The 22,500-nt window shown below is 40.5% G+C and overlaps 1 protein-coding gene across 7 annotated transcripts in view; it reads left to right on the top strand.

Annotated features, from left to right (window-relative positions):
* Positions 1-76: 76 nt before the first annotated feature.
* The window catches only part of dmrt1 (doublesex and mab-3 related transcription factor 1), a 23,643-nt gene continuing 1,219 nt past the window's right edge, over positions 77-22,500 (top strand). The window contains exons 1-9 of one of the 7 annotated variants that reach the window (XM_020107067.2): positions 82-491; positions 1,355-1,381; positions 1,646-1,674; positions 3,362-3,435; positions 3,545-4,103; positions 4,981-5,158; positions 6,686-6,843; positions 11,446-11,629; positions 22,107-22,500. The exon at positions 22,107-22,500 is cut by the window's right edge and continues 1,219 nt beyond it. In XM_020107067.2, the coding sequence (XP_019962626.2) occupies positions 3,606-4,103; positions 4,981-5,158; positions 6,686-6,843; positions 11,446-11,629; positions 22,107-22,267 (1,179 nt within the window). In that variant the 5' untranslated portion in view covers positions 82-491; positions 1,355-1,381; positions 1,646-1,674; positions 3,362-3,435; positions 3,545-3,605 and the 3' untranslated portion in view covers positions 22,268-22,500. Of the gene's footprint in view, positions 492-1,354; positions 1,382-1,645; positions 1,675-3,361; positions 4,104-4,980; positions 5,159-6,685; positions 6,844-11,442; positions 11,630-22,106 lie in introns of all 7 variants that reach the window. The other 6 variants (XM_069523246.1, XM_069523248.1, XM_020107068.2 and 3 more) reach the window with 6 other exon arrangements.

Here is a 22,500-nt window from a genome sequence, read left to right as displayed (position 1 = left end):
CCGCCCCACAATTCTTTGCGGCCGCCTCGTTTAAAGCGACGCCACTCTGTAGTTACACCTGGACACGTGTCATTCTGTTGTAAACAGGAAACTGGAATATCACTGAACACAGCACATAGTACTCAGAGACAGTAAGAGGCATTTAGTTATAAATAAAGTTTTTCAAAGTTCGAGTTGAGTCGGATTTTGCGCAGAGCTTCTTCTTTCCTCACTCAGGATAATTAGATCAACAATAACTAGACTAGAAAAGTTGTGATGTTTCCTCGACCTCGTGAATATCACTGGGGTGAAGGAGGTATAGTGGTTAGGAAAGGAGACGATCGGACTTTATTTGAACGCAGCCTGTGTCCCGCCTCTGTTTAAACATGGGGAGTAAAGATGGCGCCTCCCTCTGGAGAGGCCTGTTCCAGCAGCAGGTCTCAGGTTTGTCTCCAAACTGTGGAAACTTCTTCAGACTCTTCTGCTGAGGACACGAAGACTCCAGGTCAGAGGTGAGTCCAGCTCCTTTACCTCCTCTTCAGAGATCTGCTGTGACTTTGTTTGACTCCATGGTTTTTGTTCTGGGAAGAGTTCTCACTCTGCACACTTTGGAATGAATTGTTGAACTGTTGTTGAAATGTGTTTGTCTTTGCCTGAAAGTGTTGTTCCCTTGTTCTCTTGTTCTCTTGTCTGGTTGTTGATCTCTGGACTCTTTACTGTCCCTGAATATCCTGAATACTTTTATATTCTTTGTTGGTTCAAAATAAAAAAAGTTGCTTTATGGTTGAAGTTGATTCACAGATAAATAAATGTTTCTACAGAAATGTTTTAACAAAATGAAATAAAAACTTCCACAGAATCACAAAGCGTCTTATGTTGTCATTCAATGAATATTGTGTTTGTAGGCCTGAAGCCTACTTTACTTAAAACTCAGTGAGCTTAGGGGAACAGTTGTTGTTGTGGAGCAGAGGGACACATGTATTTTACACAAGGCCCATTTCACCATGATGTATTTAATAATCTGTGGATTTAGATAATAAAGATAACTTTTATAAAATGAGGCACTTTTGGAGGGAAACTGAGTCTTCCTTCTCTTCTTCCTCCAGCTTGAAGGTGCATTACTGCCACCTTCTGACCTGGAGACTTTAACTTTACCTACGTTAGACTCTTCTGTCCTGTTTTATTTAACCCTACATTTTATGTCGAGTATTTCACAACATCTGTAAGTGTATTATACACTGGACAGATGCTAATTTAAGGTGAATAAAGTTTCTATGAAGTCACGAGAAATCTCATTAATGCTCCACGAGCAAAGTGTTGTTGGGATTGTATTTCACTCTTTGTTTAATTTGCAATGTTTCTGCTTTTACATCAGATCTTCTGCGGCACATGTGTTGATCTTGTGAGTTACTTTTGGTGGAAATGTTTGAATTTCACTTTTCCAATTGAAAACAATAATTGTTTTATGTCTTCAGATTTTCAATAATGAAAATATACAAATAAAGATATTTTAAAGTTCTGGTTTCTGTGTTGATGTAATTGAAATCAACACAAATGAAATGTTACCTCTTAATGTAATGGGAGAATCAGTGTTTATTCAGGCTGATGAAATGATTGATGAAATGATTAAAAACATGACACCTGCCTCTCTGTTCTCATTCTGCAGGTTTCTGAGTCAGCAGCTGCATGTTCCAGGTCTGTCACTGTCACTCAACTATCATTTCTATTATTTAAAACCTGTTTTTATTATTGCTGCTATAAAACATTGACACTGCTATCACTGCTGCTGTTCATGTATTTTATTACTTCTTCCTCTACTGCTGCCAGCCTGTGTTACATGTGATAAAATAACATTTTGTTTGTCATTTTATCACCAATTAAAGCCTGTTTTTATTATTCACAGTTTATTAGATGTTATGAAATCTTTCCTCCTCTACCTGGCTGACTCTTTCCAGCTCAGTGGCTCCCTCCATTGGGACGAGTCAGTATTGCAGTGGAGTAAAATGCTCTTCTTTTCCTTCACATAGTGTGAAATGTCCTGTTTCTGTATATTTTTGTCATGTCATTAAATATCAGCCCGTCTCTTGATAAGGACTGTTTGCTGCCTCACTCTACAACCTGTGACCTGCGAGGTTATAGAGGAGTCAGACTAATAGAACTGTTAAATGTGTTAAATTGCACACTTTATCGCTCCATTTTAATCCATCATTATTACCGTATGCTACAGAGGCAATGATGTGAAGCAGTTATTTATCTTGACCGGGTGATTGAGTGCTGTGTGGCCGCCTGCTTTTTAATTGGTTAACCCCCCCACCACCACCACCAGCAGCAGCACCACCTTTCCTTTTGGCGGTTGCATGGATTTTAATTGGGTGCCTTTGTGTTTCACCTCGCTTCCCTCCCTGCACATAAATCCACTCACCTGACGGGCTGACTGGTGTGGAGGTTAATTCAGTCTCAGCTCAGTCAGGCCTGGTGAATTAATTCACCGTGCAGCATATGAGCCGCCATGAAAAATAAAAAGAGCTACAGTAAATATGTTTTAGTGGCTTGATACTCGGATATTACAGCAGAATTACAAGCCCAGTGGGGATAGCAGAGCAATGCCACTGGCAATAATATCTGCAATAATATCTGCTCTGCATGGAGGCTCTGGCATGTTTAAGAGTAAAGGAAAACAAATTAAACCAAACAATATTCAGTTACAAGCAGTTTCCTATTGTGTGATTGAAGGAAATTGTTAAATGTGACTCTGTAAACTGAAATGTGACTGAGCTCCATCTGTTATTGGACTTCTATCTCTTAGAGGACCATGTGTGTAATTTAGTGGGGATGTATATGCAGAAATTAAATGTAGAACTCATAAAGATGTGTTTTCTTTTTTTGTACAACCACCTATCCTATATAGTGGAGTTACTTTACTCCATATAGGCCTAAGCTGTATTAATTCATCTTACTTTTATGTTCAGGGTTATTTATTTCTATTTTTTGACCTATAAGTGGTTAAAGCACGATATGAATAAAATGGATTATTGTTATAAATGGTCAGATCAGTGTCTCTGACCAGTCCAGATTTTTGTTTCCACTTTCGTTAACATTGAAAGTGTTTTTTTTTGTTTTGTTTTTTTTACATTCTCAGTTATTCCTCAGGAGACGATTCATGGATCTTAATGAAAGAAATGGTAAAACAATATTAAAGGGACTGAAATGTGATTGAGTCTAAGGAGACTTATTGATATGCAACATGTCTCCTCACATATTCTACCATTACTGACAGTAACTCCTTAATTCATTTGTCATCGCGGTTCCCTTCATCTCTATCAGACATTTTCTTGATGTATAAATATTTTAAACATTCACACTCTTTTCTGTTCTTTTGCAGATGTGTTCAGTTTCATCTATTGCACTTCTGTCCGAGCTGTGGTACAATTTGACTGTAGTCGGGCCTCGGTGAAGGTTTGTGTCTTCTGAGGGACATTCTGCACCAACAACTCAGCCTATGGTGACTTTTTATTTAAAAAAAATAACTTCACCAGCAGATAACCAACAGTTCCTTTTCTCTCAGATGAGCTCTGGGTTGGTTTGTGGGCCATCAGGGGTTCAGCAACAAGCGGCCAGAGGCTCACATGGAACAATGGGCTTCAGATGAAAAAGAAAAAAGTTGTATTAATAAATCCAGTGTGGACACAGAGAGCAGCAGAGTGATGACACTTTCCTCCCTCATCTCTCCCCCGCTTCCAGTTGGTTTCCTCCCAAATAAAAAAAAAAACCAGGACCGTCTCCCGGCGGGGAGGGCCGGTGACCTTATAGCCTCCAACCTGGCACCAGCACAGGCATCGAGCGGCTGCGCCTCCACCGCAGAGACCGAGAGTCCTCCGGCCCTCCGAGTCACCTCCATCATGAACAAGGACAAGCAGAGCAGGCAGGGGCCGCCGGAGAGCGGCGCGCCCCTCTCCCCGGCCTCGGGCCACGCGAGGCCCGCCAGGATGCCCAAGTGCTCCCGCTGCAGGAACCACGGCTTCGTGTCCCCGCTGAAGGGACACAAGCGCTTCTGCAACTGGAGGGACTGCGAGTGCGTCAAGTGCAAACTGATCGCGGAGAGGCAGCGAGTCATGGCGGCGCAGGTAACCGTGCACCACACCTGTCAGCGCGGCTAGCTTCACCCGCAGCGCCGGGGGTCAGGGATGGAGGTTTGTTCTTTAAAACAGAGAAAACTCATCATTTAACCCGCGGTGGAAAATCATTGAACTCCACGTTCACTTCTTTTCAATCGTTGGAGATGAGTTTTAGTGTTTTTCTCACTTTAATTAGCTAACTTTGTTTACACACAGCTAGCTTAACTTTAACACAACCTCACGTGTGTTTGTGGACATTTAAGTGTATTTTATCGCTTAATACATTTTAGAGACGGTTTATTAACAGACATGAATTAACATGAACCATCTACATCTTAATATATGGAGCTAAGTTAACTTTACTTATTGTTTTTCACACTTTAATTTGTGTGCTAACATGGCTAACTAAAATGTAGCTTTGTTTACACACAGCTAGCTTAACTTCACCACAACTTAAAGTGTCTTAGTGGATATTTAAGTGAATTTTATTAATATAAATTAATGACCATTAATTATACTGATTTACTGTTATATTTTTTTCATAGCTCGAAGTTTTTATTTTATTTATATTTGGATTATGTGTTTATTTATATATGTGTGTGTGTTTGGATGAAAAATAAAACAATATCAATAATTATCGCTGTATAATTTGTCAGTACAACAAATATATATATATCAACATAATGCCACAGGACAAAGCAACTTACAATAAGCCTGGAGTGTATTATTGTATAGTTTTCTTTATTTATCTCATCAGTGTAATAATATTCTAATTGTGTCCAGTAGTTTTTCTGTAGTAGGCAGATACTGTCTGTTCTCCAAACTGTTAGAGGATCTGTCAGTTTTGTGCCAAACAGTCTCACACCAGTTCTGTCCTCCTCTCCAGGTCGCCCTGAGGCGGCAGCATGCTCAGGAGGAGGAGCTTGGGATTTGTAGTCCGGTGACTCTGCCTGGACCCGAGGTTCTGGTGAAGAATGAAGCTGGAGCCGACTGCCTGTTCTCTGTGGACGGACGATCCCCGACACCGACCGGCAGCGCCTCCGCTTCCTCTCTGGCTTTCACAGGTGAAGTATGGGCCGCTAACTGTCCCACCGCCCTCTCACGTGTCGCACCCCCAGCCGACGGCTGAGCGCACAGGAGCACAGTCCAAGCAACAGCAGCTACTGGACTACAAATTCACCTAAATCTAATTAAACTGACTTCTCAGTAAACTTGTCTTAAGAGAAGCAGGATTACAGCTTTTAAGGTTTAGAGGAGGTTGGTTTTAATCACTATATACTAAGATTAGAAAAAATGTTGAACAGGCAGCAGAACCACATTCTGTTCAATCTGTTTATGCCTTAAATTCATTCTTAATTTGAATCCCTTTGACATTTAAGAGCATTTCTTGTTATTTTTATCAGGTCAAAAAGATAGAACAGAATAGAAACCCTTTATTGTCATTTTAGTGTACAGTTATAATCCTGGTTGGTAAATAAAATCCTAGAAGAACACATTACTCACATTATATCAGTCTTCGTCACGTAAAAGCAGCTGGACTCAATTCCTTCAGGTCACTTTAACAGTTTCCTAAATAAAAGCTGCAACCAGCATCACCACAGACTGAGTTAACATCCCATTCCACTCAGGCAGGTTTACAACAGACGCTGCACTTATGTTTTCAAGTTCAATTCAAATAAATACACTAAAATCAATGAAACAGTCCACATGACAAGAATACATTCATAGGCACTGAATATACTGTTTTCATGTGAAAACAAACGTGAAACATGAAGTTGATTTGCTGACCAAATTATAAGGCATGTTTCTCGTCGTGTGGAGGCAGAAACAACAGATACCGAGTTCCCGCTCGGCCAGATAATACATTTCAGGAGGTGGAATATGACTCTGGTCAAGGCTGCTCTTGTCCTGCTCTGTCTCTGCTTTGTATGTGTGAAAGCATGAACTTTCGGTGGCTGGCTTGGCAACAGAGGGAAAATAGTGAGGTGGAAAAAGGAGTTAAGCACTCAGTGAATCGCTGATGACAAGAGTTTGAACGGGGACAACAAATGTCATTATCTTTGGCTTCAGCGGTGCACAGTGTCTTCGTTGTGTCAGCAGCTTCTGCCTGAGAAGAATGTGGCCTTGTAGATAAGGAAAGTACAACAGATAATAAGTAATGAGGATTAAATGGTCTTATTTGTACTGATATGAAGCCACATTTCTGTGCTGTGATGTTGAGGTGTATCAGTTGTCGCCTGCAGATGGTGCTATTGACAGCAGATTGAGGGAGGGATGGCCTGACTTGAAATATCTTGTAAAGTTCAATAAATGTCTTTGTTCCCTATAAAAGATGCATGGAATCAGGAACACACTCACATTTACAGCCTGACTTATTTTCCTGAGTTGCAACAAGCAAAAACTAAATTCATCAAAAACAATTCATCCTCCGCTCCAAAGGCAGCAATGACCTCAAAACACACACACACACACACACACACACACAAACACACACACACACAAACCTCCTGAAATATCTGAACTGTGTCGATCGTTGTCTTATTTGTTTGTTGTGTGTCTCCGCTCTGTGCTGTATGTGTGTGTCGGTCCAGGGAGTCGCTCGGCATCATCCTCCAGCCCGTCGGCCGGTGTTAGGGCTCATGCTGAGGGAGCGTCCGACCTGCTGATGGAAACCTCCTATTACAACTTCTACCAGCCGTCATGCTACCCGACCTACTACAGCAACCTCTACAACTACCAGCAATACCAGGTGACTATATCCACTCTGCTTGTGTATCAGTGACTGAGCGTGTCTGATAGCTCGTGTTAATGCTGTGGCAGCCGTTCTACTGCAATGTACATATGAATATTCCCCCGTCAACATTAGATTAACGTGTTGGTATGTTGTGGAAATTGTTGATACTGGTTGTTGGTGTTTTTAATTTAATTTACTAACTTCAGGAGAATGATGAGCTGTGTTACAGTTTTATAATCACATTCATAATCTCCTTTTTAGATAAGGTTAATCTTCTGCTGTGTGTTACATTTATATTTAGTCTGTTTTTATTTGATTTGGGTTCATGATAAAATTCTGGCCTGGGCGATAAAACAAATAATTATCGTAATATAGTTTTCATCAGTAGCAACATAACAAAGGTTCAATATATATATCGATATATTTCTTATTAATTCAAGCAAAATGAGTTTAATACATAAATGATCAACCTCAGATTTTATATTTCTATTTTTTGGGATTGACTTTCCGTATTGTAACACATCCACTACAGGAGTTGCTTGTAGAAACTTAAAGTAGTACTTGTGTCAACGTGACTTTGTTTCATCCATACTTACAAAAACTCTTCCGAACTTGAACTTTCTTCTCTTCATTATTTCAAAAAGTACCTTCCATCTCCAAACACACGAAGCAAAACACGCCAAATTATTAAATGATGACAAAAGCACCATGAAAAGATCATCTGAAAAGATTTAGGTTTGCAAGAATCAATTGTCATAATGAATTGAATAATCATTTAGTATTAAATAAGTGGAAGTTTAATCTAGAATCAAAAGTGACATTACAGTGACATAACTCAGCACGTTTGAGAAGCTGTGAAGGAATATTTAGTAGTTTTGCTTGATGAGAATCAATGACAGATTATTTATTTATTGTTTTAGCAGCAATGAAAGGTTCATTTTCAGATTTAGAAAATATCAAGACGTGCAGAAGAAAGTTAAAGAGTAGAAATCATTTACAGACAAAAGCAATTTTTGTATATTATAAAATGGCGAGAAATTATTGAGATGCTCCAAGCGTGTGTGTGCGTGCGTGCGTGTGCGTGTGTGTGACCTTGTGAACATAAAAATGTATAAATTACTGTTGAAATAAACAATGATCATCTTATTTCTTTGTTTTCGTTAGAGATGGATTAGAATGTCTGTTTTAGTGCCTCATGGTATAACATAGGTTCGACACATCATGGAGATGGTACACACACACACACACACACACACGTGCATATTCACGCTGATTTATGTTTGCATGTATCTCTATTGTGTCAAATGAGATGAGTTTGTGCGTGAAGCAAATTAGATCTATAACTCTCCAGTGTTCTCTGATGAGGTGTTTTTGTTTTTTTTCCCCCCTATGAAGAACGTTTGCCCCCCCGCCCTCCGCCCTCCCCAGTAGCAACATCTAGTTTTGGGGTCACTGCCTCCGCTAACCCGCCACTGCGCGGCAGAGCCTGAATTGCAAAGGTTAATGGTATTGTCTGTCGGCAGAGGAACAAACCGCCATGCCTCAGCGCTTGAAGGAGAAAGTGAGCACATTAATGCTAATCAGTTAGCACTCTTTAGCATAATTTGTCCATCCTCCTTTGTGATTTATGGTATTTTCAGCGGAGATGTCAGGCTGAGAGGGCTACGTGTTATGGTTATTCAAATTCAGAGACCCCTTTTTTTTGGTATTTGCATGAAGAGCTGATTGTTTGAAGATGAGTTTCAGTGCCACAAATACGTAGGTTGTAACTAGAGATTGATTGTTATCGTGATTGAATATCTCTGTAGAAATAAAAGAAGCAGTCAATCATAGCTTATCACCTGAGTTAGAATAATTATCACTACAAACACTTTATTCTTGTCTCCTCTACCTGTCCTAAACCTCCAGTGTAAATGGGCTGTGCTCCAGTTTTTCTTGACTTACTCAGTTGGGATTTTGTCTCCAAAGCTCTTATCGGTGTGTTTCTCTGCTCTGTCAGTTTTGGGCTCTGACGCACTTTATCGGTGACTGTCAAAAGGTTTCAATGCTATGCCTGATGCACATTTCTTATGATTTGAGGTGTTCTACAGACTTCATAACGTGCACAAGTTCACCATACATTTTGAAATCAGATACTTATACCGTGCATGTAGAAAGTTTCTAAAAAACGCTTACATTGGTTCTGCAAAAGCACAATGGCCTTTAGTCTATCAGCTGATCTTGAGCCGGCACGCCATCTTCGATCAGCTGATAAATCGTCTTCTGGTGGTTCTGGATCAGCTCCAATGCACCTAGATCTTCATAGACGTTAGCACCCTGCACATCGCTCTGCTAAAATGGATATTCGTATTCTTTCATGTCTGTCGTACTTGACATTTCATTTGTTATGGTCTTTAAAAGTATTGAATTTAACTTTTTGAAACTTTTTGCAGAGCTCCTCTCATGAAATAATCTCAAAAAGTGCAGTTTAATACAAGTTTGTTTGAAAAGAATCAAGATAATCTCATAGTGATTGTCATTATATAGTGATCTACAGGTCTTCAGTGCTCTTCTCACCACCAAGTGGAAGCCCACAGAGGAGCACAGTGGTCTTTATCAGTGTAAGGCCATCTACCACCTTCTCTCCTCCACTGTGCACTCACTGGTGCTTGGCTGTCATGCAGGTGGATGATGATGATAATAATATAAGGGTGGTGGTGGTGAGCTTCCAGACAGGAGATGGTGCCAGATAAGGAGAGATAGGCCCTCTCAGGGAGGTAGGGAAGCCCCCCCAGGAGTCAGCAGGTTATACTTCAGGGAGTTTATACTAAGATGTGTGACATCTTCCCTCTCAGAGAAAAAATAGCTGCCAATGTTTTCAGATTTTAACTCACTCAGGTGTTGAAAAAAGCTCCTGTAGAGTCATTTCTTCTTTAAATGACGTCTCTCGTGTTGTGTTGTTGTCAGTAAAATCTACATGAACAATTCAGGTCATTAATGTTTCTGACAGCAAAAGTGTTGCTCCTGTAAAAAGCCTCAGTACAGAAACTAAAAGAACCTTAAAGCTGGACACCTCCGCTAAGGTCCGACAGTCCCCTTAAACTCAATCATGTACTTTAATTTTCTAATTTGGCCCTTGTCCCATCTACTAACGTGAAGAAGGTGGGGTTTACTACAGATACTGCAGCCAACCACCAGGGGGCAAGAGAGATGACTTGGCTTCACTTTTGTGGAGCTGTAATGTCGTCCATCTTTATTTCGTTGGGGTAGATGACAAAAAATGTTCCTTGATGGTTCAAATGAAATTCAGCCCATCTGTAAACACTGAGAAAGTAATAAATATTTATTTCGGCATCACACTGACACTTGAAATTTAATCTGCCGTACGACCTCTGGATGTAAAACCTGATTTCTTTCTTTTCCTGTGAACAAGCAGACCCTTTGTCTGGGCGCTGCATGTGTCCTTACAACCCGTAAGCTTAGTGCGCTCAAGACTCCAGTCCAATCTCTGTTGTATTTTTCACAGCCCAATACAAGAGCTGAGTGTAGCTTAAATAACAGTTTATAAAGCTGTCGGAGAATTGATGGTGTGGACAATACGGGTGACATATTACAGGCTGACAGAAATCAAATTCCATAAAAGTGAAATTGAAAACCCTCGCTGAGGCGGCCTTGCTGCTGAGTAGACAGCTCGTTTTAAAGTTTTCTGAGGACTGGAGAAATCCAGCGCCGTGTTGCAGCTCATTTTTAGAACAAGTCGGGGACCTGTGAAATCAAACACGACTAATTTTCTGTCACGTTTTATGTCTGTATTTTTTTTTGTGGTCAGTTTAGTGAAGTCTGTGAATATCTGATTTGGAGGATTGTACAATTATATGTGAAAGGGGAACAGTGCTGTTTGTGTTGTATTTGAAAATAAAAAAGGATCAGGTATATCCACCGGTGGATATATTAAAGAATCTTATACATGGATGATAAATCACAGAGCTGTGAACACACCACTGAGTTCTTACATGTTATTTGTTCATATAGGAAAATCAGTATTTTATTTGAAAACCCATCTCTTTGTAAAACTGTGTCCTGATCAAATCCTGAAAAACTAGTTTAACGAGCGCAGTGACAGTTGAAGTATTAACTTGTATCCTTTTGTTGATGATTTCACCTTGAGTGTGTTCCTGCAGAAAATAAAATGTAGCCTCTGCAAACGATGAATGACCAAAGCAGCAAAGACCTGAATGTGCAACGTTCCTTTCTCCGGCATCATTTGTCCCCATTGAAACTGTGTAACCTGCCACCGAAAAACCAAGTATATTCATGTGTGATCATTTTGAATGGTTCTGGTGATGCCGAGCTTCACCTTACGGCCATTCGACACGCTACCACACATTAGAGGTATTATTTTATTATACTTTTGACTATTGCTCAGACAAAACTAGACTTTTGAAGTTATCGTCTTCGGCTTTGGGAATTGTCCCTTATTTGTACGCTTCACATTTAGTTGCTCATTGAGAAATTAATGAGAAAATAAGTTGTTGCATTCATATTCCTAAAATCATTGAAACCTAATACAATTCTTTATTTTATTATTATTTTTACGACGTTTGTAAAATTGCCTGCGTGTGTTCTTGTATGAAGCAGATGTCTCACAGTGACAGCCGCCTGTCCAGCCACAACATGTCCTCTCCGTACTGCATGCACTCCTACTACCCAGCAGCCACCTACCTGACCCAGGGTCTGGGCTCCACCACCTATGTGCCGCCCTTCCTCAACCTGGACGACAACAACAACAACAACAATAACTACTCTGACACCATGGCAGCCTGTGAGTCGCACACAAAGACACTTAAAGTTTTACCCAGACTTTATCAACAGTGCCATAGTTATAAGATGAAATTGGTCTCATGTGAATTTTAGGTGAAAATTATTTTTTCTTAAAATTCGAATAAAATTGAGTTCATGTGTTAAATCAAAGAAAAGCAAAGTTAGAGTTTCGGGAACTTGCCTTGTACTTATCTTTTCTGTTTAGCAGATGACAAACGGTTGATAACAATGATCAACTTCTCAGCCATAACTTAATGTGCTGTCTCTTATTTGCAGTTATCATAGAAAAAGTTATCAATTTCACAACAACCACTAAACTGTTGAAAGATGTGACAGCGCAGCTCTGTTTGTTTTCATGAAGTTGATGGATGAATCGAACGTGATCTCAGATTTCTACATCTCTGACTCGCTTCACCACCGATCTCAGCTGGGAATCTCCTCCGTGTTTCCTTAAAATCAGATTGTATGTATTGCTCAATATTTTCAGGAAAGTATTTGAGGAACTTACCAAAGAATTCATACAAACACACGATGAGAGAGATAAGAGGAAAAGATCCGGCAGAGAGAGAGGGAGGGAGGGATATTGTTTTTACTGGTATTCAAACTGAGCATCACTGGGATTTAAAGACGTTTTGTTATGGTTTGTTTTACTGGGCTTTAGTTATTTGAGTTTGCAATTATGTGAGAAGGTTTTTTCAAATTAAATTAAAGCCGGCCATGATTAAGACAGTAATAGTTTATTTTTTTCTGCAGCATCAGTAAGTTAAAGGCACTAGTTTTAAATCCTAATGACTCCTTGACAGTCTGGGTTTGTTGTATTAATGTTGTTTCAGTTTTTTATAGCGGAAGAACTTTTATTTACAAGAATATTTACCTGTATTCACCTTTAAGCCGAGTAATTCAAGGGGGAAATTCAGATATCACAGCAGCCCAAGCTTCAAATAAATACAGGTTAAAAAAAAAAAAAAAGAATAGAGTAAAAATAGACACTGCAATTAGATACTGAAATACAAAGCAGTGCAAAAGCGTTCATATACCTGCATGTGAGAAAATATCTCGAGCTCTGCTGTCTCTGAAGCACCTGTCGCAAACTCAGCTGTACAGAAATGTTCCTCAGATATTAGAGGTTGAACTGTATAACAACTCATCATTAGTCAGCTTGTCTTGAATGTCTTTTAAAGAAGGCAGCTCCGAGTTATTACAAGTCTTCTAATGTTCAAAGTGTTATTGAATGAGAAGGGCTGAAATCCCGGCTGTATTTTTCATGAGGACGTCTGTAGGGATCAAACAATGAAGTGGCTGCTTTTTCCATTAACAAAAGTCGTATTGTACATTATTACTCATTTATATAGGACATAGGGGACGAGTCATTAGTACAAAGACAACATCCTTCTTTTAGTGAAACTGCTGACACCACCAGCATCTCAAAAAACCTGAAGACCCCCGCATCTCCCCTTCTACCTGTATTTGTTTATGACTTTCACCTGTCCGTTTCCTGTGAGGGTCCCATGTCGGCCTCCTGCCGTGCGTCTCCATGCTCCATTACAAGACAACAACATCCTCAGAGGGTGGTCCCACATTTGGTGCTGCCAGAGAAACAAACCTCCCAAACCAGAGGCTGTAGATTCAATCCAAGATACACTCCCCCTTTTTTCAGAATTCAAGATATGTGTATTTTATTAATTCGTTTTTTGAATATATGGATAAGTATATATATATATAAATTACAATGAACAAAGATCTTTGTTACCGGTGATACATAAAACCTCTGTCATGCTCTACTGAGCTGGTATTATAAGTCAGCACACTCACTTTGCTGCAGAATGTGGATCTTTCCCACACAGACCAAAGTTTTTACTAATTCACGACAGGAAGAAATCCCTGTAATTATCTTTGGAAACAAGGTTTTTAGCTTCTTATCACTTCTGTAATATACCCTCACTGTACATGGGAGCGAGTGTATCCACTTATCAGAGACGCATCACATCTGATGTACATTGTGGGACCGTGAAAGTGTCTAAGTGTCCAAATCTAACTGTCAACACTCCCCTGAAATCTCAGTTTAATCCTCGGATTGTTTCACTTTGACTAAACTAATGTTGAGTCCACGAGGAGGAAATCTCTGTGAGCTGTGAGTGTACCTGCCCTCCCCTTCTACCTCACTGCCAAGCACCACCCTGTCAGATTTATCTCCCTCCCAGGAGAGGGCTAATCAGTTGGCCAAATACAGAGATCCAAATAACCTTCAGGAGTGCCACGCTGTCCTTTCCCCTCCTCGCCTCCCCCCACCTCGCTCTCTGCCCTCCCCCTCCGCAGGCCGCGCTGTCTCCGCAAAATTGCCTTCTGGAGTTAGTGAGCGGGAACAGTTAAGATTTACAAACAATGATGAAGCTTGTCATGCGTCTTTCTCCATCCGTCACGGCGGGCCGGGTGGAGCTGTGGGTAGAGCCGTCCTGGTGTTCTTCATAAAAGCCAGCTCTCTGTGAAATACGCCCCCGGCCGGCCTGTTTACTGCCCCGCGCTCGTCAGCAGCCCCGCCGCCGTAAATCGCTGAGCGGGAGGTGACAGCGCAGTCCATCAAACTCCCACCCCACCTCGCTGCCCTCCCAACATCTCACCTCGCTCTGCTCCACCACCACCCCCCCCATATCTACACACACACACACACACACACACTCATGCTGTATCTCCACCAACACACACCCTGCTTCCTCTCCAGGATCTAACCGGGGAGGCTCAGATGAGCTGCCCCAAAAGACTTATGGCTGTTTCAGTCTTACAGGAGACAGCTTCAGGCCGAGTCTGAGTCTCGTGTTTATGTTCTTTCTTTTTTGTCCTTGTCTGGACTTTTTCAAAATTGAAAACTGCTCAAAGTTTGCAAGCTGTCTGCACAGCAACTTTACTCTCGTGTACTTTTTGTTTTTTAAAAAAAAAAAACAAAACAAGATTTATACTGAAGTCCGATCTCAGTGGAGCGCAGCTGTGCCGGCTGTACATTTGTCTGTTTTGTTATATTGGTGTCAGCACAGTGTACAGTAATTTAAATGCAAATCAGATTGTTGAGGTATTGCAGATGTTAATCCTGCTAATCGATGGACCTGTGTGAGCCCATTAAGTTAGAAATCCATTACTATCTTTCTAGATGATATTCTATTGATTTTACTGGCTTCAATCTATACTCTACTGTACACCACAGTGAGTTACTGCGTATAAAGTCTGTCGGTTCAGGTTCTCCGCCTCCTCGGGAGGAAAAAAAGTCGGAAAAAAATGACAGAGAGATTGGTGTCAGTAAGTTTCTTTGTTTCGTGTGCAAAATGGGCTTTACCTGCTTCCAGATCAGATTACTTTAAACTTCACAGTTCACACACAAACACACACACACACTTACTGCATGTACCTGAACTCACACTGGGGCCACACTCATTCTGGAGATGTCACAAAGGACTCTCGCTCTTTAGGATTTATTAAACCTGAAACTAATCGGTACTTCCAACCTAAGAGGTGACCTTTTCAAAGGAAGTGCTGTTTCATGTCATGTAGCAGCCAGAGTTCAGTTCCTTGGTCACTGACAAGCCGAGAACATCGCTCAGCTCAGTACATGTGCTCAGCGTTGTTTCACCGTACCTGAGAAAAACTAAGGCTAAGAGAGACGGTTGGTTTTGGATCGTGGTTCATGCGTTTTGATTTAATCTTTATAATGCAAACCTTTAAGTTGTAGTTCCTAATATCGATGGCATAGTTTAAAATCGAATATTTATTTTGATTCTAGTTTTAACATCATTTGAAGTTGAATGATGCTCAAACAATGATTATATCTAGAATTTAAATAAAATTAACCTAAACATGTGTCCACTGGGATTGTTCACAGTCGACCGTCAACGCTGCTTGAATTTTTTGATTATTGCCTTTTCAGAAATGGCTTTCATGAAATCATTTGGACAAATTTGAAACACTTGAATTAACATCGGTATGAAAGATTCATCTAAAATGACAGATGCTATCTTTGAGAAAAATGTATTTCACGTGTACTTTTTTTCTTTGGGCCATGTCCCATCCACATACATGGGTAAAGTGTGGTTCATGATCTATTCTGTAACCAGCCACTAGGGAACCTTTGAGACGCTTTGTCTTCATTTGGCTGCGTGCTGCAAGGTGTACGTTCCCATGTACAGCAGACTTAAAACAAAAAAGAGTTGTTGCAACTTCTTAAATATTTTTTCCAGTGGACTACTAAACCCTAGAAAGATCTAAAGTTCCCTTCAGCACAGTTTTCACAATTGACTTGTGTTTGAGCCGATAACTATATTCAAACTGTAAGTGAGAGCCAGCGGTGGAGAAAGTTTCCCTGCCGGGGCCTGTCGGTCCCTGGAGGGCCTCTTTGAATCTGTGACTGATTGAGTGTCTCTCCTGGCTCTTGGTTACAGTGGAGAAGTCCTGTGTGGCCCCTCAGATAGTCTCCCTCGCCCTGCTGTGCTGCTAAGTGCCCTGATCGCCTGTGGGGCTGTGGATGAGCTAAATATCAGTGTAATTGTCTGCTCAGGGCACAAGCACCTTTGTAATGTGTTGTACAACACCACCATTAGCACAGGCCTGGGGCTGTGGAGACATTAAATGGGCTGGGCTGTGTAGTTTATGTCCTCTTCCTCTCACTCTCTCTCTCTCTCACACACACTCACACACACACACACTGTCCAGCTATTGGTGGCTTGAAATTTAACGATTGAATTGACTTCTGGTTAATCTAAAACCATATTTTTGCAGAGCAGTGTGTAATCATTGAAGGCTCTCTCTCTTATTTGAGTCTGCAAACATCGTTTTTTTTTTTTTTTTGAGGCAACCGTTAAGACCTGCAAATACAATTTCGGGGTGAAACCAGTGGAAAAGACGAATTCATACATTGTGATTATTAGTTGACCTGTTTTTTATCCTTTCATAAAAAAGATCCAAGAAAAGAGCTTAATTATTCAAACTACATTTGATCTCAAGAAATTAATAATAACTAACAAGTATATCATGTTTCCTTCCATGAGAAGTGTCATTCACTAATACTTGTTATTTGATTAATTGTTTTACGTTGATAAAGAAGTTTAATGTGAACAAAGGGAAAAAAGTATTAAATCAACACAAACATCTTAATGAATTTCTGTCCAAAGTAATATCACAGTTTTATTCTAACATTTGAAAACTGTTAATCTTAAAATCCGTACGTTTACTGTATTTCTAAATGATCTCTTCATGCACCGGATATATCATATTCACTCTGCATCTGCATAAAGCGGGTGTTCTTTTCCTGATAACTCTGTATTAAACAAACTCGGTTGGTTACGGTGCATTCCTACCTAATCGTGCTTTCGTGGTCTCCGTCCCTGCGTTGTTTTGAGCAGCCGTGGCAGCTCAGCGTGGATTGACAGATGATGTAGCCTTGGCAGCTCTCTGAAACAGCTGAACGACCTGGATAAACACATTTGGCAGCTTTAGCACCCGCGAGAGGCGTCCTCCTTTACATAGCAATATATTTCACTCTCCCTGTGTCCTTTACTTTGGCATTTTTCTTACCCTGTCGACCCACAATGAATCTCTTGTTTAAAACGCAATGATAGAAAAGTCCCGCAAATATTGATCGGCCGCCTCAGCTCATTATTGCATATCCATAACTTTTCGACGGATCGAGTCAAAACCCAGCGATAGACTGACAGGCCATTTTGTGAGTTGATGGTGCACAGTAGCCGAAATGGAGATTTAGCATAGGGACGAGGGCCGTGTCACGCCTCTCCGGCAGTCATCTTCACCGGGGACAGATTGGTTAACAATGCGGGAGCAAAGGGTCCTCTCTGCTTAATTAGCCTTTGACCCCGACACTGATGCCTTCTGTCAGCCTTCGTCGGCCCTCCTCTTCTCTTCAGCTCCGTGGCAAACCGATAATGAGCATTGAAGTGTTTTCTGACCCCCCGTAATGACTGCTTAAGAGACTGCATCGCTTTGAACAATTGTCTCAGCGGCTCGCCGTCGGAGACGAGAATGAGAAATATGTGGAAGATTTAACCGCACGCACAATAAAACGAATAGTCTTTATTCATGATAATTCAGTTTCTATGATTTGACTCTTTACTTGGTTCCCTGATGAAGAGGTTTGATGTGGCTTGAAATTACTGGTAGCTCAGGTTTCACCACCACGAGCAGCGGTCGCAGTACTGTGTTGGAACTTGTAGTACTTTTCTTACCAGCAGCAGCAGTATTCATTATCATAGAACCTCTGGCTTAAGCATTGAATCCTCAGAGACATACTACATTTTCAAAGTTACAGTATTTCCAACCATGTCTCCGAGAACGTCTCATGTATTAGAGATGAAACGGGATGAACATTTTTTTAAATTTTAAGTTTTATATCGACATAAAATATATTATCCATAAAAAGGATGATAGTATTTTCATTATTTATCGAAGCTCGATAACTTGTTACGTTAAGTGCAGACGTCGGCTCAGACGATTGTTGAGATGAGTCAACAACTACTTTATGTATTAAACTATATTTTTATTAGTCCATTATTTGCTAATCAAAGTCCTTCTCGTTTTTTATCGACTACTCTCTGATTCCCTGCTCTGGATTTCCTCCGCTGTACAAAAAGGTTTCACCTTGTAGACATTTAAAATCATCACAGAAGACTTGCTGAATTAAGACTCACCCAGAAAAGGTGAGATAAAATCAGTGATTTGAAACTTAGGGTGAAGGTCTGCGGAGTGAACATCAGCTGTGTGACGCGAGCCTCCACCGTTCACTGCTCAGTATTTAAAGCCTTCCTGCCTCGTGTCTGCTCTTTGACTGAGTTTTCTGGGCCATTAAGCCCTGCTGCTGTTCTGATGATGAGGAGGTAGACGCCCATATCGTTCGCGGAGAGGGGAGCGTCCATCTCTACAAGGGTCGTCCTCAGTTGGACACACATGGGACCCTCTCAAACTGGCCAGGGATGATTTTTTTTTTTTGGACACAGCTCGTATCATTTTAATGGGAGCAATTTAATCCCAGGCCAACCTTGTCCTGTGACAGGCAACTCTTCATTCTTGGGAGTGAATTTTAGTTCCCTTGATAAAAGCCTGCACTAAGTGCTCCTGTCCCTGCACATTGCTGACGCATGTTTAAGGTAACATGCAGTCTGTGACTTCTGCAGATTCATACTCTGCAAAATGTAGTAAACTTGAAGCTGCAGAAAAACATTTAACGCTTCAATACAAATGATCTGCCAGTGCCTGCATTTGTGTTTTTTCTTACTTTGATGCTTCATATCTCTTAAAAAAAATCTGTGCAACCTCAGCTAAAGTTGAATCAATTAATACTCAACCAGACTTTTTTCATAGAATTTTGCAAAATGAACACAAAACTAAAGATAACTAAATATAGAAACATGAACAAAATATACAAACACTCGCTATTTGAACTATGTTAATGAGTTTTTGCTGCTAAAAGGATTAATGTTCGGACTTTAAGGGTTTTTCTTTAAGATCAATTAAAACATTAGTAGTTAGTGACAACATGAAATGTGTTGATGGTAAATGATTGTCACTGTTAGTTGTCATGACAGTAAATCATTTTACTGAGCTTTAGTTGGTGTCAAATATTCTACAAACTCACAAAATGTGTGTGTGTGTGTGTGAGAAAGGGAGAGAGAGCGAGTGTGTGTGTTTACTTAAGTGTTATCTACCCCCATGACCCTTGTGTACGGTGGATGAGTGTAGAGTATGAAACCCACAGCGAGAGCTTATCCCCGGTGGATCAGACTGAATTACCATCTCCTCTCACATCTGGGCTTTTGTTCCCGTCTTTGGCAGCAGCAGAAATGATTGCGCCTTCATTCACTCGCTCCCTCCCTCTCTTAACAGGACAAGTGGGAGGTTAAAAAAGCTTCCTTTTGTTATTCCACACAAAGACTGTTTAATAGTTTGGAAATCTTATATAGAGTGCTGAGTGACTGGGGAAAGGGCAAAAGTTCATTCAGGAGAATAAACTCTCTTTCAACATCACCAGCAGGTAAAGTCGGTCTCGTTACAAACGGTTTTTATTTGTCCACAGCCTGAAGCTCAAATAGATGATTGGGGTTTTACACACAGGCCTCTCGCTTCGTGGTGAGACGTGTGGGGATTTCACTCATTACAACAACACTGTGCTGTCACAGATGAAAAAGGTTCTCATAGCTAAGGAAAGACAGAAAGTTTAGAAGTGGTTTTGTTGTATCTCTAAAAACAAACAGAATAATTAGCAGATGGTGGCTGAACACAGTTTTGTTGCAGGGGGAATTTGTGGACTCTGAGGGACTCGTCTAAAGGACTTTGTTATTGTAGAATTTAAATATGTTGTTGTACAAATGATGATGACACAGAACTGAACACTTCAACAACTATAATAATTCTAATAATAACTATTTTTATATCACGTATCTAAAAAAAGATAAGGAAGAAGAAATGATTAAAAGGTGTTCTATTCAAATTTAAGCACCAAAGAGTTTGAACATTTTGGGTCATGTCCGGACAGAAGTCACCAAAACAAATAACAGCTCTCGTCATTTAAAACATAATACATCTTAAACCAAAAGTACAAATTCCCTTTAAGTTTTAATTGATAAATTACAGAGAAAATCTTCTCATTGTGAATTTTAGCTTTGAAATGTCCCCGAATGAATTAAACTATTAGCTCCACTCAGGAGCAATCAAGGTTTATTTTATTATCTATAATAATTTTGCACAAGCTTTCAGACCAAATAATGAATCGATGAATGAAACAAATAATAGAAAATGTAACTAAAAATAATTAGCTGATTGTTTAATTAAGTTGCAGCCCCAGTGTCATTAACTGGTGCTTTGGGGGCTAATGGGGAACACGGCTTTGTGCTGTTTCAGACATTAATCTGTATTAAACAGGAGAGCAGAGGACAGTCGGATGCAGCAGACAACATGTGTACCACACTGTGTCGTGATTTAACATCCCCAGTGAAACTAACACGTCCAGTTGCCTCCAGCCTTTAATTACATCATAGATTTCCTGCTGATGAACGGACAGAGAATTAACAGTGAACGAGCTAATTCACAGCCCCCCCCCCCCATACTGTGTTATTGCTGTACAAGTAGATCGGAGGGATAAAAAAAAAAAAAAAGAGCTGGTTGCACTTAGCTACACAAACATTAGTATTAACGATTGGGCTGCCAGTTTGGAATTGGTGACAAACTGCAGACGGGCAAAAATTGGAGTCCGAAACCAATCAGGAAGTTAATGAGGAGAGAAATTACTCCTCTTTTCTCCTCCCACCACTGCTGAGGAGGAGAGGGAGAGAGAAGCCTGGACGAGGCCAATCAAGTCCGAGGATTCTGGGAAATCCTGGACTTCGGCTTTTGTTGTGTACATGTTTCTTTACGATCGGGAGATTATTATCAACACACAGATGTTTAAGTGAAAGTTTTTGATTATCGCCAAAATGACTGTGAGTTAGCAAATGAATCAATCAACCAATTATTACAGCACAACATCAAAACTATTAAGTACTTCGAAGTACGTGAGCATCTGGTGTGGAAAGGTTTGAAAGAGGTGATGAATCAGGAACGAACATGAATGAGAGTGAAACGTTAGTAACATGAGCGACTGTACTAACACAGGGTTGTTGTAAACAGCCTCACAGTGGCTGTAGAGCGAGTGTTAGTGTGTGTGTGTGTGTGTGTGTGCACATACCTCTCCTGTTAACTGTAAAAGATCTAATGCTTTTGTTTAGTGTTCCCTCTGTTCCCTTTTTGCTGACTGACTCAATTTGCTATAAATCCCGAGCTCTGCTAAGACTCATTTCGCTGCGCGGTCGTTTTTATATCAGGTGAATACAGCACGAACACAGACGACCATTTATTCTGCAGTGCTGATGATACCGCTCTGCTGTTTTGTCTCTCACTACAGTATTTCTCTTCTGCTTTTTATTTACTCGCTCTTACTGTACGAAGACATTTTTATTTTATGTGTGATGCTGTACTGTCTACCTACATCAGCCAATATGAGTTCATCATGTTAACGACTTTGAGGAGTATCCAGAAAAAAGATTTGTAGCTCGAGACCCGTGAAAGATTTGAGCTTTATCTATTTTTTCAAACGCATGAACATAAGTCAGGACTGTGGGACAACAATTTATTTCTTGTTCTGTTTTTTTTTTTTTACCCAAACACCGAACTACATATAACATAATTCACTTTACTGCAACAACTACACTGAACAAAAATAATACTGCGCCACAACAGTCAGATATGTTTTCCCTCTGCAGAGAGATTTCAAATATTCTGGATTAAACAACCTTTGAGAGAAACAAGCCTTTTGGCTACGAAAACAAAATTGTTGCGCTTAAATTTTGTGTAAAATGTAGAAATGCGTCCACCAGTTTATCATCAGCACGCTTTCCGCTCTCATCACTGTCACAACCTGATCAGTGACAGGGTTTCCCCTCTCGTCTCCGCAGCCTTCTCACCCAGCAACGTCACCGCCGCTCATGACCCCACCATGACCTGCAGGTCCATCAGCTCCCTGCTGAACTCCGACATCAAGGCTGAGTGCGAGGTCAGCGACGAGATGGCCGACTTCTCCATCAACACCACCATCGACGTGGATGGCATCAATTAAAGAAGCTAAGGATACGACGAAAGCATTTTTGGACTTAATTGTTCTTGTAAAGCAGTTTAATGGTTCAGCTGTTTGTTTTTAACTGACTTTTTTCCTGTAGCCAGTTCAGCAGCTGGAGAGTTTAAAACATGTGAAATTAAGGATTTAAATGAATGTGGAGCTCCAATGTACCAATTAACACTCACGTCATCGTCACGTTATATTTACTGTCTGCTCGGAGCCGGTTTCTGCCC

This window comes from Paralichthys olivaceus, chromosome 4 (genome assembly GCF_024713975.1).
Source record: "Paralichthys olivaceus isolate ysfri-2021 chromosome 4, ASM2471397v2, whole genome shotgun sequence".
Taxonomy (NCBI): Eukaryota; Metazoa; Chordata; class Actinopteri; order Pleuronectiformes; family Paralichthyidae; genus Paralichthys; species Paralichthys olivaceus.
Note: the sequence above shows the minus strand (reverse complement) of the source record. Positions and strands in the feature narration are given on the sequence as shown.